Raw genomic sequence first — 15,106 nt, 5'->3', positions numbered from 1 at the left:
CCCCAAAAAAAAACCTTCGCTGGGCGTCTCTTCTTTTGGGTGCCAAGTACCTGACTCACCCTGGTCCTCTGCTGCCCCCTCCAGGCTGCCTGGAGTTCGTCAAGCGGCAACTTTTCCGCGTGGGGGACGACTGGTACTTCCTCTTCGCCCTGGGGGTCATCATGGCCCTGGTCAGCTTCGCCATGGACTTCACCGTCTCCAGGATGGCCAACGGTAACAGACACCCCCAGACCGCTCTCAGTCAGCCTTAGGCCCCTAATCTCTGAAAGGCAGCAGGAGGAACCAGGAGAACCGGAGAGCTAAATTATTATTCATCAGATTTATTTAATTGGATTCTTGCATTGCAGCAGCATCAGTGTTTCCCAAATTTGGGTCTCCAGCTGTTTTTGGACTACAACTCCCATCATCCCTAGCTAGCAAGGCCAGTGGCCAGGAATGATGGGAATTGTTGTCTGAAAAACAGCTGGAGACCCAAGTTTGGGAAACACTGGGCTAAATGATGATGATGATGATGATGATGATGATGATGATGATTTTATTATTTATATCTCACCCATCTGGCTGGGTTGCCCCTTTTAAATTAATAGACTTTGCCAACATTGGTCCATTGTTTTCAATGGGTTCATTGTGAGTGTAAACCTTAGTAAAACCACAGAATTGCAGAGATGAAGGGACCCAGGGGTCATCTAGCCTAGTCCACCTGCCGCAGTGCTAAAGAATCCCTGACTTAGTTGGGTACTTAGTTGAATATTCTCCCATCAGAGCCCCTACAGGAAGGATCGAAGCCTCCTCACATGTATCCCCTTTAATGGGCTCATTCATTTAAAATACTTCTGTTCTGCCTTTGGGCCCAATTAGCAGCAATTATTGACTTGCAATGCCATTTATAAGAACGACACTGTGGGATGTTGAAGCCCTTAGAACAAAGCCGCCCTCAGAAGCTATTCACAAAACTAACCTTCTTGCACAGCTTTTAAAAGGACTGGGCGAAATGCGAAGGCAGAGGAAGACAGTGTGATGCCCTTCAGTTCACTGCTGGACTCCAACTCCCAGAAGCCTCAGCAGCCCGGATGACTGATGGTCAGGGGAATGATGGGAGTTGGAGTCCAGCAACATCCAGAGTGCCACATATGATTTCCATCTGTCCATTCATAGAATCACAGAATTGGAAGGGAGCCTGAGAGTCATTTAGACAAGTGTTTCCCAATTTTGGGTCTCTAGCTGGGTTGTGGGTGTTGGTTTTTTTGGACTACAACTTCCATCTTCCCCAGATAGCAAGACCAGTGGTCAGGGATGATGGGAACTGTAGTCCAAAAACCCCCAAAAGAAGGCAGAGTAGTGATGGGGGTAGCCAGGGGCAGTAAATGGCCTGTGTGGTCCTCCAGCCATTGCTGAGGCAGCCCAGCCAGTGACTAGATGAGGGGAGTTGGAATCCAACTACGTTTGCAGGGCCATGGGTTCCTCCATCCTTGTGTTAAGCCGCCCAGTTTGAACCAGCTGCTAGGTGATGCGTCCAGAAGGACATGTGGATTTTCCTTTCTGTTTCTTTAGCCCACATGTGGCTTTACCAAGAGATTGGGGACTACCCCGTGCTGAAGTACCTCTCCTGGACCATGTACCCCATCGCGCTGTCGGCTTTCTCGACTGGCTTCGCCCAGAGCATCACGCCACACTCTGCAGGTGAGCCTTTGGGTGGGTGAGTGGGAGCAGGGGTCGGCCACTGGCGGCCAAGGGGCGAAGCTTGCCCCAGCCCCAAACCGCCAGCAGCTCAGCAGCCTGCCTGCCTGATTCACTGGCAACTTAACAGTAGAGGGAAGAGAAGGAGAAGGAACATTAGGTACTCCTGCTCACCACTTCTGTCTTAACTGTCATATTTGCACCTCCTTTTCCTTCCAAAAAGGGACGCGGGTGGCGCTGTGGGTTAAACCACAGAACCTAGGACTTGCCGATCAGAAGGTCGGTAGTTCGAATCCCCACGACGGGGTGCGCTCCTGTTGCTCGGTCCCTGCTCCTGCCAACCTAGCAGTTCGAAAGCACGCCAGTGCAAGTAGATAAATAGGTACCACTCCGGCGGGAAGGTAAACGGCGTTTCCGTGCGGTGCTCCGGTTCGCCAGAAGCGGCTTAGTCATGCTGGCCACATGACCTGGAAGCTGTATGCCGGCTCCCTCGGCCAATAAAGCGAGATGAGTGCCGCAACCCCAGAGTCAGCCACGACTGGACCTCATGGTCAGGGGTCCCTTTACCTTTACCTTCCTTCCAAAAGGAAGCCTGATGCCGCTGGGAAAGAGTGTAAACACAATTCATTTGTTAGAGGACTGGGGTGCAGGAAGCCACTGAGTTTGTACTCTGGGGAAAGGTCAGGGCTCAAGTGGTATGCAGAAGCCCCCAGATTCAGCCCCTGGAACAGGGCCAGGTTAAGAGCTTTAGAGGCCCTAAGCATTTAATAGATTTTGGTGTCCCTGCACAGTGCTTTTTTCAGGGGGTACGCAGGGGTATGCATACCCCGAAACATTTTGTGAATCTAACAGGAGAAGAAACTAAAAATGTTAAAAATTTTAGTTTCTTCTCTAGTGTGGTGAATCCTCAGTTCCGTTGCTACCCCTGATGGTGGCCTATAAAATGGTAGTTTTCTTGAGTCAAAATGAGAGTATCCTTAAAAAAATGTTTTGGAAAAAAAGCACTGCCCCTGCATATATCTAATTCCAAATATAATCAACAATAAACAGTAAAATAAAATTCCATTTTTCAAAACGAAACAAAACCTACAGTAAGATCGAAAATGCTGCTTGTATACTTCCACTTTATTTGTGTTTGAAAAAATTTCTTCTGCTTTTTTAAATTGCAAAATCTTTGATCAGATTCTCAAAACATCTGACGTAACACATTTGCTACTATACTTAGTAGGCATCCAGCATTCCTTGTTTGTATAGCTGTTCTGTTGGGATTTGTAATATACTTCAACTGAGAAAATGAACGCTCAGCTGAGCAATTTGTGGCCATTAATGTTAAAAATCCGGCAGTGGAAAATTTCCTGCGGTGCCCCTTTCCCTCGATGCCCGAAGCACGTGCTTGTTTTACTTAATGGTTAATCCAGCCCTGCCCTGCCAGCATCGTCGAGTAGGGCTGGAAGAGGCTCCCTGCTTGAAACCCAGAGAGCTTCTGCCAGTCAGTGTAGACAAGACGGAGCTCAATAGGCCAAGGGTCCTCAGTTCCTGCATTAAGATGCAGGAAGGGTCTTCACTCAGCTTGCAAGGAATGCCGCTTAGAAGAACAACATTCTGCTTTGCATGCCAAAGGTCCCTGGGTTCAATGCCCAGCAACTCCAAGTGGGACCTGAGACCCTGGAGAGCTGCTGCCAGTCAGTGTAGACAGAACTGAGCTGGATGGACTAATTGGCTAACTCAGCAAAGGCCTTAAAGTGTAGGTGATAACAGGAGTGATAACAGCAAGAACCTTTATTGAACCACATAACTGGGAAACAGAGGCAAAGCAACTGCTTATATACATTCCTGAAAGGCTGGGCCACTCCTACTCCCAAAGTGATTGGCTGTCTAAACTTCCAAACTGCGAATCACGACTCAGGGTTCAAGGGCCAATGTCAGAGGCCCAAATCCTGAAATGTTCTGTGATTGGACAACGTGTATCGAATCAGAACACAGGAGCTCAGAATCCTCAGTCCAGACTTAAGGTAAAGGTAAAGGTACCCCTGCCCGTACGGGCCAGTCGTGACCGACTCTAGGGTTGTGCACCCATCTCACTTAAGAGGCCGGGGGCCAGCGCTGTCCGGAGACACTTCCAGGTCACGTGGCCAGCGTGACGAAGCTGCTCTGGTGAGCCAGCACCAGCGCAGCACACGGAAACGCCGTTTACCTTCCCGCTGGAGCGGTACCTATTTATCTACTTGCACTTTGACATGTTTTCGAACTGCTAGGTGGGCAGGAGCTGGGACCAAAAGACGGGAGCTCACCCCGCCGCGGGGATTCGAACCGCCGACCATACGATCGGCAAGTCCTAGGCGCTGAGGTTTTACCCACAGCGCCACCCGCGTCCCTTCAGTCCAGTCTTAAGCTCAGGCAAACACAGGCCACTGAATACATAACAGGCCTCCTGTGAGGTGGGCCAGGGAGACGGCTGTTGGGTGGGGCCAATGCAGAAAGAAAAGAGGCAGATCCTGCTCAGGAGGCCACCAGGAACATCTTCCTAGCCTGGCTGGAGGTCCCCCAAACAACCTGGAACCTCCTCTCTGTGTGCTCCTTCCAGGTTCCGGCATTCCTGAGCTCAAGATCATCCTGACCGGGGTCATCCTGGAAGAATACCTGGCCATCGAGAACTTTAGCGCCAAAGTCGTGGGCCTGACCTGCACCCTGGCATGCGGGAGCACCATCTTCCTTGGGAAAGTCGTAAGTGACCCGTTGGTCGGTCAAAGGGAAGCAGCCCATGGCCTCTAGGTTGCAGAGCTTTTCTTCACTGTTTACACCAGGCGTCCCCAACCTTTGGCCCTCCAGGTGTTTTGGCCTACAACTCCCATGATCCCTAGCTAACAGGACCAGTGGTCAGGGATGATGGGAATTGTAGTCCAAAACATCTGGAGGGCCGAAGGTTGGGGATGCCTGGTTTACACCCTGTGGCTGTTTGCAAAGAGGCTCACACCCCCAGCAGTTTTAGAGCAAGGTAGCTTGGGTCTAGGAGAGGAGGCGAGTTGGCGGCCTGCAACTTTTGCCTCCAGGTCCACTCAAGAAACTTGGGTCAGTGGACCATGCCACCCTCTGCAGGAGATACACCGGATTCCTACAGAATCATAAAATTGTAAAGTAGGAAGGGATTGCAATAATAATAATAATAATAATAATGATAATAATTTATTTATATCCCACCCATCTGGTTGGGTTTCCCTAGCCACTCTGGGTGGCTTCCAAAATAATAATAATAATATGAAATTAGGGGATGCTGAAAAGATTGATAACAGGGATGCAGAAAGGGGAGGTATGGGGAAGTCGCTGAAAGAAGGCTTAAGAAATGAAAGGTTAAGAAATTATACGTGTTTATATGTTTGTATGTCTTGTATTGTGTTGTATTGTCTTGTATTATGTGTGGAAAAAACCAATAAAAATTTATTAAAAAAAACACAAAATAATAATAATAATAATAATAATAATAATAATAATAATAATGTGATAAAACATCAAACATTAAAAACTTCTCTATACAGGGCTGCCTTCAGATGTCTTATAAAAGTCAGCTAGTTGTTTATTTCCTTGACATCTGAAGGTAGGGTGTTCCACAGGGTGGGCGTCACTACCAAGAAGGCCCTCTGCCTGGCTCCCTGTAGCTTCACTTCTCGCAGTGAGGGAACCGCCAGAAGGCCCTCAGAGCTGGACCTCAGTGTCCGGGCTGAATGATGGGGGTGGAGACGTTCCTTCAGGTATACTGGACCAAGGCCGTTTAGGGCTTTAAAGGTTAACACTGAAACTTTGAATTGTGCTTGGAAACTTTCTGGGAGCCAATGTAGGTCTTTCAGGACCGGTGTTATACGGTCTCGGCAGCCGCTCCCACTCACCAGTCTAGCTGCCGCATTCTGGATTAGTTGTAGTTTTTGGGTCCCCTTCAAAGGTAGCCCCACATAGAGCACATTGCAATAGTCCAAGCGGGAGATAACCAGAGCATGCACCACTCTGATGAGACAGTCCGCTGGGAGGTAGGGTCTCAGCCTGCATACCAGATGGTGGTTCACCAATCTCCTGCAATGTAGGAATCGCAGCCCAAGCATCCCTATATAATTGTAGAATCCCTTCCTCTACTAATCTGCCCTCCTCTTGTCTTCCCCCAGGGGCCTTTTGTTCACCTCTCCAGCATGATCGCTGCCTACTTAGGGAAGATTCGGACCAGTGTCTCTGGGGAATATGAGGTAAGGAGCAAGGGGACAGCCACCCCCCACCAAGGCTAAGGGGTGGAGTGGGCCTGCCCAAGCATTCCTTCACTAGATTGATAAATGTAGATTCATTGTCCCTCATGACACCTTCCTACAGTCACAACCAGGTTGACTGAAGAGGTGATTTCTGCCCCCACAAAATAACCACCCCACCGCATTTTCAGTGGGTACTTTTGAGGCAGGGGAGACAGAGGAGAAATTCGAGTCCATTCACGTTAGAGGTGAGTCCAGAACAATACGCATGTTAGGAGCTCGTCCTACACTCGAGTAGGACCCTGGTAAAGACACATGACCAACTGGCATGTTCTCTCCCTCCTGATATTTCGTTCGGGATCTTCAAGAGCTTTCTTCAGCCCGAACATCACAGCGACCGATGCCAATTGACACCGGCACACTTAGGGATCCACAGAGTCTTCGCAACTTGTGTGACAGGCCTCAGCAACTCAGCATTTTGGCTAATCTACTTTATTTACATATAAACACACACGGAGCACTACAACATGGCTCCCTCTCTCTCTAGCAACAGACAGCAAAGAGAAAAAGAACAAAGGACAATAGTCCCACTTCACGGAACACAGTAACACAAACATCCTGTCACTTCCCACTCTGTGGAGTCAAAACATATACCGTCATGTGATAGACAAAAATCCCATGACTGCAATCATGGAGCAGGAATTCTAACAACGCAAACCTAAATTGCAGCCATCCTCTGAAATTTGGACCTTCCCAAATTTTGCAAGCCAGAGTCATGTGTACAGAAACGCATAGAACCAGGGCAAAGTGTACATAAAGAGCATGCATTAGGGAAAAGCAACATACACAAATTATGTTATATTAAGAGAAATGGCTTTGCAAAAAAAAAAAATGTGTACATTAGGCAAAATCACACACACACACACACACACACAGATGAGCCTATCAGGAACTAGGAACAACATTCGCACTAGAATGTTGCAGATCTCATTTATTTTATTTTTCAAAAATCACTAACTAATGTTGAAATGAGAACGGAGATGAACCGGAAGGAACGGATTGTCTCCCCCAATCTTTGCTCAGTTTAATAATCTGAGCACAGAGCTGGAAAGGGGTCAAACTGGAGTGGCTCCTGCTGGCTTGGAAGGCAAATGCAGCACTCAGCACCCATTCTGGAGCCCTGGGGGATTCATGCTCAGCCGCGCTGGCTCTCAGGCAGATGCAAGAGGCACTTAGCAAATGGATCTCTCTTCCTCCTAGAATAAGAGCAAACAGAACGAGATGCTGGTGGCTGGAGCGGCTGTTGGAGTGGCCACTGTCTTCGGGGCTCCCATCAGCGGTAAGAGAAACAAGCACACAGACCAGGAAAGCTTTGCCCTACCCGTGGGTCAGATTCAGTAAACCTAGCTGGCAAGTGGCTTGCAAAGTTTACAGAGCTTGGAGTTTGTGCGTGTTTGGTGAAAACGCTTTGTGTCGCGCTGTCAAGCAGCTCATGTCTAAAGCGGCAAACCGGTGGTCATTGGGGTAAGGGGGCTGTGTTGGCGAGGGGCCTGCAAAAACCACACCTCTCCACTCTGGTTTGAAATGGGTAAGAGACCCCCCCACAGCTCTGGGCAGCGAGACAAGGTTTGCAGACTCCTCTGGGTGTCTCAGCTGAGGGATCCAGTCACGGCCGTGGAGGAAGTCAGTGGCAGAGCACAGGAGGCGACAAACAGCAAACTGTAATAAACAGAAATCTGCCCTTATCCCCTTATGGGGGACACAAGAGCCCTTATAGAGTCCTTTGTAGCTTCTCCATCGGTCGGAGAAAATAACAGAGGCCAACCAGAGAATATTGAGAAGCAAAGCAGCTAGTAAGCCTGATCTTTATTGATCTGTTGCAACAGGGTGCTCCCCTCACACACAGGAAAGGAGGAGGAACCCAGAACAAAGGTGTGCCCGCCCTTATATAGACATTTTAAATTGCCTGCCCTGGAGTCCAAGACCACCCCCAGAAATATCATACCTATATCACAGAAAGGGGTGTAGCTCAAGACCACCCCCAGATACATCATACCTACATCACAGGAATGGCGGTCTACAACAGAAATCTGAGTGCGTTGTTCATCTCCTGTCTGGCAGACCTGTTAACAGTCACTTGATTGGATACCCTGGGGAGCCTGGCCAGTCTTTTGTAATGACAAATACTTAGTTCCTGAGCCAGGTCACAGGCTCACCCTATTCATACACAGACATACTCTTAAGACAGGATTTGTGAAGGAGGAGACAATGGGGAGGCTTTTCCATTTTCCTTCGACCTTGCAGAGAAATGTTTGAGGTCAATTTGGGAGGGACAAAATGGTTTCAGGACTTTCTGTGGGGTTTCAGACATGTGGTTTATATATCGATGTACATGCTTGATCGGTGCATTTATGAACAATATATATATATATATATATATATATATATATATATATATATATATATGTAAAGGGACCCCTGACCATTAGGTCCAGTCGTGGCTGACTGGGGTTGCGGCGCTCATCTCGCTTTATTGGTCGAGGAAGCCGGCGTACAGCTTCCGGGTCATGTGGCCAGCATGACTAAGCCGCTTCTGGTGAACCAGAGCAGCGCATGGAAACGCTGTTTACCTTCCCGCCGGAGCGGTACCTATTTATCTACTTGCACTTTGATGTGCTTTCGAACTGCTAGGTTGGCAGGAGCAGGGACCGAGCAATGGAAGCTCACCCCGTTGCGGGGATTCGAACTGCCGACCTTCTGATCGGCAAGTCCTAGGCTCTGTGGTTTAACCCACAGCGCCACCTGCGTCCCATATATATATATATATATATATATATATATATACACACGCACACACACATTATATATATATATATATATATATATATATATATATACACATATATATATATATATACACACACTGTATATATATATTTATACACACACACACATGACCTTAATTTTTTTATTTCAAAACTTTATGAGTTTCTTGTCTATGGTTTCTCCCAACTTTGAAGGCATCAATGCATCTCCTTGCCAAGGCACAAGGGAGCCTAGGTCTGCCTCTGGTCGGGGCATATTGGCTGCCAGTTGCCGACCTCTGCCTTACCTGTTTTCTTCACCTGCCCATTCTCCTCCCAATCTGGTCCCACCCAGGGGTCCTCTTCAGCATCGAGGTCGTGTCCTCCCATTTCGCCGTCCGGGACTACTGGAGGGGATTCTTCTCAGCCACCTGCGGGGCATTCATGTTTCGCCTGCTGGCCGTCTTCAACAGTGAACAAGGTGAGGAAGTTGATCAGAGTTGCTGGGGAAGTGCAAAGTGGGTGGGAAGAGAGAACCTCTTGTTTCCAGTTTGCTCTGCAGTGTTGGGCGCCCTGGCCAGCGTGTTCATCCAGATAGCAAACACCTCTCCCCACCTGCTGCTTTTCTTGGCAAGCTAAGCACAATCTTAGGCTCTTACCTTGCATGGGCTGGAAATAGATTTGATTGGGGGGGGGGGTTTGCTGGGAGACAGCAGTTTAAGCCTCACATGTGGAAATAATTATACTAATTTATTATTTACCGGTATACCTCTCCCATCTGGCTGAGTTTCCACAGCCACTCTGGGTGGCTTCCAACAAAGATTTAAAATACATTAAAATGTCACACATTAAGAACTTCCCTGAACAGGGCTGCCTTCAGATGTCTTCTAAATGTCAGGTAGTTGTTTATCTCTTTGACATCTGGTGGGAGGGCGTTCCACAGGGCGGATGCCACTACCGAGAAGGCCCTCTGCCTGGTTCCCTGTAGCTTTGCTTCTCGCAATGAGGGAACTGCCAGAAGGCCCTTGGCGCTGGACCTCAGCGTCCGGGCAGAATGATGGGGGTGGAGACGCTCCTTCAGGTATACTAATATTCTAAAGTGACCACAACTGCCCTGGAAAGAGATGACTGAGCAATTGTGGCAACCTTGTTGGAAATGCTGAACCCTCAGGTTTGCTGCAAAATGGATGTTTTGTGTTAGGGAAGGGAAACTAGGGCTGCCATACGCTTGAAAATGGCGTCTGGGCAGATTTTCGCAGAATCGGCAAAATGTCTGGGGAAACCCGAATGTATGGCAAGTAGGACGTTTGTTTGTTTTAACTTTAAAAAACCCTTTAAAATCCCAAAAATGTTTGATTCCCCCCACCCCTAAAGGAAAGAAAGCTCAACAACTTTTGTCCAGATTTTCACTTTTGCGAATATGGCAACCCTAGTTAAACAGGCTAGGTGTGTCCCCCTCCCTGGAACCCCTTCCCTTCCCTTCCTCGCCATTTCCCCCATGCAGTGGAGGATGGTCTATGTGTGCAAAGGGGGGCTTTGCCCCACCTATCTCAGTCTTCACCCCTCCAGGCCCACCTGCCTCCCTTTCCCAAAGGGTCATCTAGTTCAACCCCCCCCCCCTCAAATGCAGGAACCACAGCTAATCCTCCTTAGGCTCAGTGTTGCCCTTGAAGAAGAACTAGCAGGGAGGCGAAAAGGAAGGATGGAAGGAGCAAGGCTAGGAGCAGTTTCCCTGTCGTTGGCTCTGGCGCCACCTACTGTTAGGCTCCCTGCCTCCCACCCTACCAGCCACTACCGATGCTGCGTGAAGATGTTTCTAGAGCAGGGTTTCCCAAACTTGTCTGATTTTGGACTACAACTCCCAGCATCCCTAGCTAGCAGGACCAGTGGTCAGGGATGATGGGAATGTTGGTTCAAAAACAACTGGAGACCCCAGTTTGGGAAACCCTGGACCTGGATGTTGGTGATGGAGGAAGGCTCTCTGGGGACAAACCTCAGCAGCCACAGTGAGCAGGTGATGGGTGCTAAACAATGTGGCTCGCTGGTTGCCCTGCCTGGCTGTGCAAGAGCAAACTGGGGTTTGGTCCCAAGCAAATGGCCTTCTGCAAATGTTGGCCATTGGTGGGGTGGGGGGCTTAAGTGAGACGGGGGAGAGAAGAGGGGAAAGTGAGAAATTGGGGAAGGGGGTCTTGGGTGGAAGGAAAGTGGGGGGGTGTTATGTACTGAGTTGAATAGGATCCAAACTGCAGCAGTCTGATTGGTCCTAGAACGATAGGATCCAAAAGGCAGCAGTCTGATTGGTCCTAGAACAATGCAGCAGTATGATTGGTTGGCAGGAACTACCCAATCATGCTCCAGATAGAAGTGAATCCACAACCTGATTGGCTTACAGTAGAATTCCGGAATTAGCCAATCATGTGCAGCCCATTGTGTAAATAATGTATATAAAGCAGATACTTTGAGGGGACTTTCATTCATTCCTCCTCACCACTATGAGCTGAATAAAGAGCATGAAATCACTTTGCGACTCTGAGTATATTTCAGGGGGGGGACACAGGTAGACGAGGAAGGGGGCTTCTATTTTTGTGAGCACCGCTGTTTTGTGTTTAAAACACCTCGCTTTTTCTCCCTTCCCAGAGACCATCATGGCTCTTTTCAAGACCAGCTTTAAGATTGACTTCCCCTTTGACCTGCCAGAGACATTCTTCTTCATGTTCCTCGGGTGAGATGGGTGAGGGGTTTTGGGGTCAGGTCCACCCCATATATTTAAAGCACCCCCTCAATAATTCTGGGTAGCGGAGTGTGCTGTTATAGGGAAAACTAGGGGGGTTGCCTTTGCTGCCCAACTCCTGAAGGGACTGAGTCCCCTAAGTCAATGGTGGGTCAGAGATGAATGGATGGAGGCAAGATCCATAGAAAGCAAGGGGGATCTTTATTTTTCTGTTGCAACAGAGTTCCCTCCTCTCCTTGCAAGGAGGTAGGAGAAACCCAGAACAATGGTGCGCAAGCCCCTATAAAGACTTTTGAAATTGCCCACCCTGTACCCCAAGACACCCCCCCAAAAATCATATATATATATCACAGAAGTGGTCCCCAGCAGATATTTGAGAGTGTTGCTTCTCTCCTGTCTGCCAGGATACCTGATAAATGCCTTAAAGGTAAAGGTAAAGGGACCCAACCCCATGACCATTAGGTCCAGTCGTGGCTGACTCTGGGGTTGCGGCGCTCATCTCGCTTTATTGGCCGAGGGAGCCGGCGTACAGCTTCCAGATCACGTGGCCAGCATGACTAAGCCGCTTCTGTCGAACCAGAGCAGCGCATGGAAACTCCGTTTACCTTCCCGCCAGAGTGGTACCTATTTATCTACTTGCACTTTGACGTGTTTTTGAACTGCTAGGTTGGCAGGAGCAGGGACCGAGCAACGGGAGCTCACCCCGTCGCGGGGATTTGAACCACCGACCTTTTGATCGGCAAGTCCTAGGCTCTGTGGTTTAACCCACAGCGCCACCCGCATCCCAATGAATGCCTTACTTGCTTGTATTTTCTGGGTAGCCTGGCCATTCCTTTGAGATGGTAAATACTTTAGTTCCTGAATCTCTTACACATATTGATATTTCACTCAGCTTAACAGATACTTGCCAGACTATATTTGAAAAGGGAGGTGTAAGCCCCTACAGTCCAAAGACGATTGGAAAGCTTTTCCCATTTCCTTCCTCCTTGCAGAAAAATATTTGAGGTCAAGTTGAGAGAGTCAAAATGACTTCAGGATTGCTCTCCTGTACTATTTCAGACATGTGGTTTATATACTTGTGCATGTGTTTGCCTTGTACATTTATGAACATTTATTCTATATTTGAGACCTTAGAATTCTTATAACAGTGTCAAGGCTTCTGGGGGGGGAAGTACAGTTTCGAGGGTCCTTCATGGGGGCACCATGTGCTTGAAATATGCTCTGAATGTGTGGGGGTGGATGTAACCCATCTCCTTCCTTGCAATGCAACCTTGGGGTGGGGTGGGGGTGACACCGAAGGGGTATTGTGTGCCCAGCAGCCAAAGTGACCCTAATCTCCCTCCCTCCCCTGTTTCTTTGCAGCGCAGTCTGTGGGGTGGTGAGCTGTGCTTACCTCTTTTGCCAGCGCTGGTTCCTGGGCTACGTCCGGAGGAATTGCTTCACAGCCAAGCTGCTTGCAGAGGAGTAAGTCATACCTTGGGAGTGGGGGGCACGCGCTGGGGGGCATGCGGGGTGAGGTCCTGCAAGGACCAACCGACTGGCCTCGAACACACTGCTGCCTCTCAGCCTCAGTTTCCCATTCTGCAAAACGGGAACAACAGAAGTTTGCCTTGCCTGGTTGTTGCATGGGCGATAAATGTTCCATGAAAGCACAAATCAATCGTAGCAGCTGACATTCTCCTTTCACATATTTGGGGTCTTCTTGGGTTTTCCATGACATAGGGATTACAAAAAAAAATAAAAAAAATTCTGGCTTTGGGAACAGAATGAGCAGGGTATAGAAAAAAAGCATATTGTGCGCAAGGTATTTAAAAGTGAGTGACAATAGAGGGGTCAGCAAACTTTTTCAGCAGGGGGCTGGTCCACTGTCCCTCAGACCTTGTGGGGGGCCGGACTATATTTTTTTGGGGGGGGAGGGAATGAACGAATTCCTATGCCCCACAAATAACCCAGAGATGCATTTTAAATAAAAGCACACATTCTACTCATGTAAAAGCATGCTGATTCCCGGACCGTCTGCAGGCCGGATTTAGAAGGCAATTGGGCCGGATCTGGCCCCCAGGCCTTAGTCTGTCTACCCGTGGTAGAGATGGACCAACATTTTATTATTACTTCCTCCATCACCCCGAGAAAAAATATTCTCCCTTGTATGCAAGCTTTCGGGACACGGGTGGCGCTGTGGGTAAAACCTCAGTGCCTAGGACTTGCCGATCGTATGGTCGGCGGTTCGAATCCCCGCGGCGGGGTGAGCTCCCATCGTTCGGTCCCAGCTCCTGCCCACCTAGCAGTTCGAAAGCACACTTAAGTGCAAGTAGATAAATAGGTACCGCTTTATAGCGGGAAGGTAAACGGCGTTTCCGTGTGTTGCGCTGGTGCAGGCTCGCCAGAGCAGCTTCGTCACGCTGGCCACGTGACCTGGAAGTGTCTTCGGACAGCGCTGGCCCCCGGCCTCTTAAGCGAGATGGGCGCACAACCCCAGAGTCAGTCACGACTGGCCCGTACGGGCAGGGGTACCTTTACCTTTACCTTTATGCAAGCTTTCAAGTGGCACAGAAATCCTCAGCACCTTCTGCCTGGTGGAAGAGCTTTGTGATGCCTGGAAAATGTACAGATTCCTCCACCAAATGATCTTTTCTATTTTTGCTTTGAGCTGTGTGTGACTTGCTGGTCTGCCATCAGAGTGAGTTTTGGGCAGGGAAGCCCTGCTTTTCCTTTTCAATCCTGAAAAGTAACCCTAGTTTTTTGTCTGTTTGTTTCTGGTACCTTTTTCCAGGAAACCTCTTTACTCGGTGCTGGTTGCCCTCCTGCTCTCCTCCATCACCTTCCCATCGGGCCTGGGGCAGTTCATGGCCTCTAGGGTAAATACTGGGTATCGCTCTCCTTCCCAGCACAGAGCACACTGGAGCATATGCAGAGTGCCACCCTCTCCCTGCTGAATAACGACAGGTGGCACCCACAGGACTGATAACAGCCAGTGAACTGGCCAAAGGCCAACCTGTCTGGTGGAACAGAAAGAGGAACCCCTCGGCCCCCTCACAGACAAAAAGGAGGAGGGTGGGCGTTTGTGCTCCTGTTTGCGCCAGCCCTTCCAGACCCCCATCTTTCCTCCCCTGTAGCTGAGCATGAAGGAACTTCTCACCTCCCTCCTTGACAACCACACCTGGAGTGCCCTTTCCCAAAACGCATCGCTGGCCAGGCCCCTTCAAGTCGACACCCACAACCTGTGGCTTGAGTGGTGGGATCCTAACATCACCATCTTTGGCACGCTGGCCGTCTTCCTGTTCATGAAGGTACCTGGCCCACTTCTGAAGCACACGGGGGGGGGGCTCTCTGATGAGGGAGGGAGGGTTCAGGCGACTCCCCTCCCACTTCTGTTACGGTGCTTTCAACCTCAGGAGTTGGAGTGTTCTCAGGCATGCCGTGGCATCACAGGCTGCCTGAAAGCAAGCGGCCATTACCCTCGGCCTCACTTTTCCACGCTCTTTTCACAGTTCTGGATGCTGATCCTGGCCACCACCATGCCGATGCCCGCTGGGTACTTCATGCCCGTCTTTGTTTATGGTAAGTGCCCCCCCATCTCCCTGCATCAGATGACCCCCCCCCTCCATACAGAATCAAAGAACTGGAGAGTTGGAAAGGTGACCTTGCCCGGCCCCCTGCAATGCAGG

General features: G+C 49.4%; 1 protein-coding gene across 5 annotated transcripts in view; it reads left to right on the top strand.

Annotated features, from left to right (window-relative positions):
• The window catches only part of LOC128419896 (chloride channel protein ClC-Kb-like), a 31,968-nt gene that overhangs the window by 10,182 nt on the left and 6,680 nt on the right, over nucleotides 1-15,106 (top strand). For all 5 annotated transcript variants that reach the window (XM_053401128.1, XM_053401125.1, XM_053401126.1 and 2 more), the window contains 11 exons: nucleotides 85-213; nucleotides 1,552-1,680; nucleotides 4,262-4,401; nucleotides 5,829-5,906; nucleotides 7,164-7,242; nucleotides 9,063-9,188; nucleotides 11,345-11,429; nucleotides 12,801-12,902; nucleotides 14,212-14,296; nucleotides 14,555-14,728; nucleotides 14,930-14,999. In XM_053401128.1, the coding sequence (XP_053257103.1) occupies nucleotides 85-213; nucleotides 1,552-1,680; nucleotides 4,262-4,401; nucleotides 5,829-5,906; nucleotides 7,164-7,242; nucleotides 9,063-9,188; nucleotides 11,345-11,429; nucleotides 12,801-12,902; nucleotides 14,212-14,296; nucleotides 14,555-14,728; nucleotides 14,930-14,999 (1,197 nt within the window). The remainder of the gene's footprint in view (nucleotides 1-84; nucleotides 214-1,551; nucleotides 1,681-4,261; nucleotides 4,402-5,828; nucleotides 5,907-7,163; nucleotides 7,243-9,062; nucleotides 9,189-11,344; nucleotides 11,430-12,800; nucleotides 12,903-14,211; nucleotides 14,297-14,554; nucleotides 14,729-14,929; nucleotides 15,000-15,106) is intronic.

The sequence above is a fragment of the Podarcis raffonei genome, chromosome 8, assembly GCF_027172205.1.
Source record: "Podarcis raffonei isolate rPodRaf1 chromosome 8, rPodRaf1.pri, whole genome shotgun sequence".
Lineage (NCBI taxonomy): Eukaryota > Metazoa > Chordata > Lepidosauria > Squamata > Lacertidae > Podarcis > Podarcis raffonei.
This window is presented reverse-complemented; position numbering and strand designations above follow the sequence as displayed.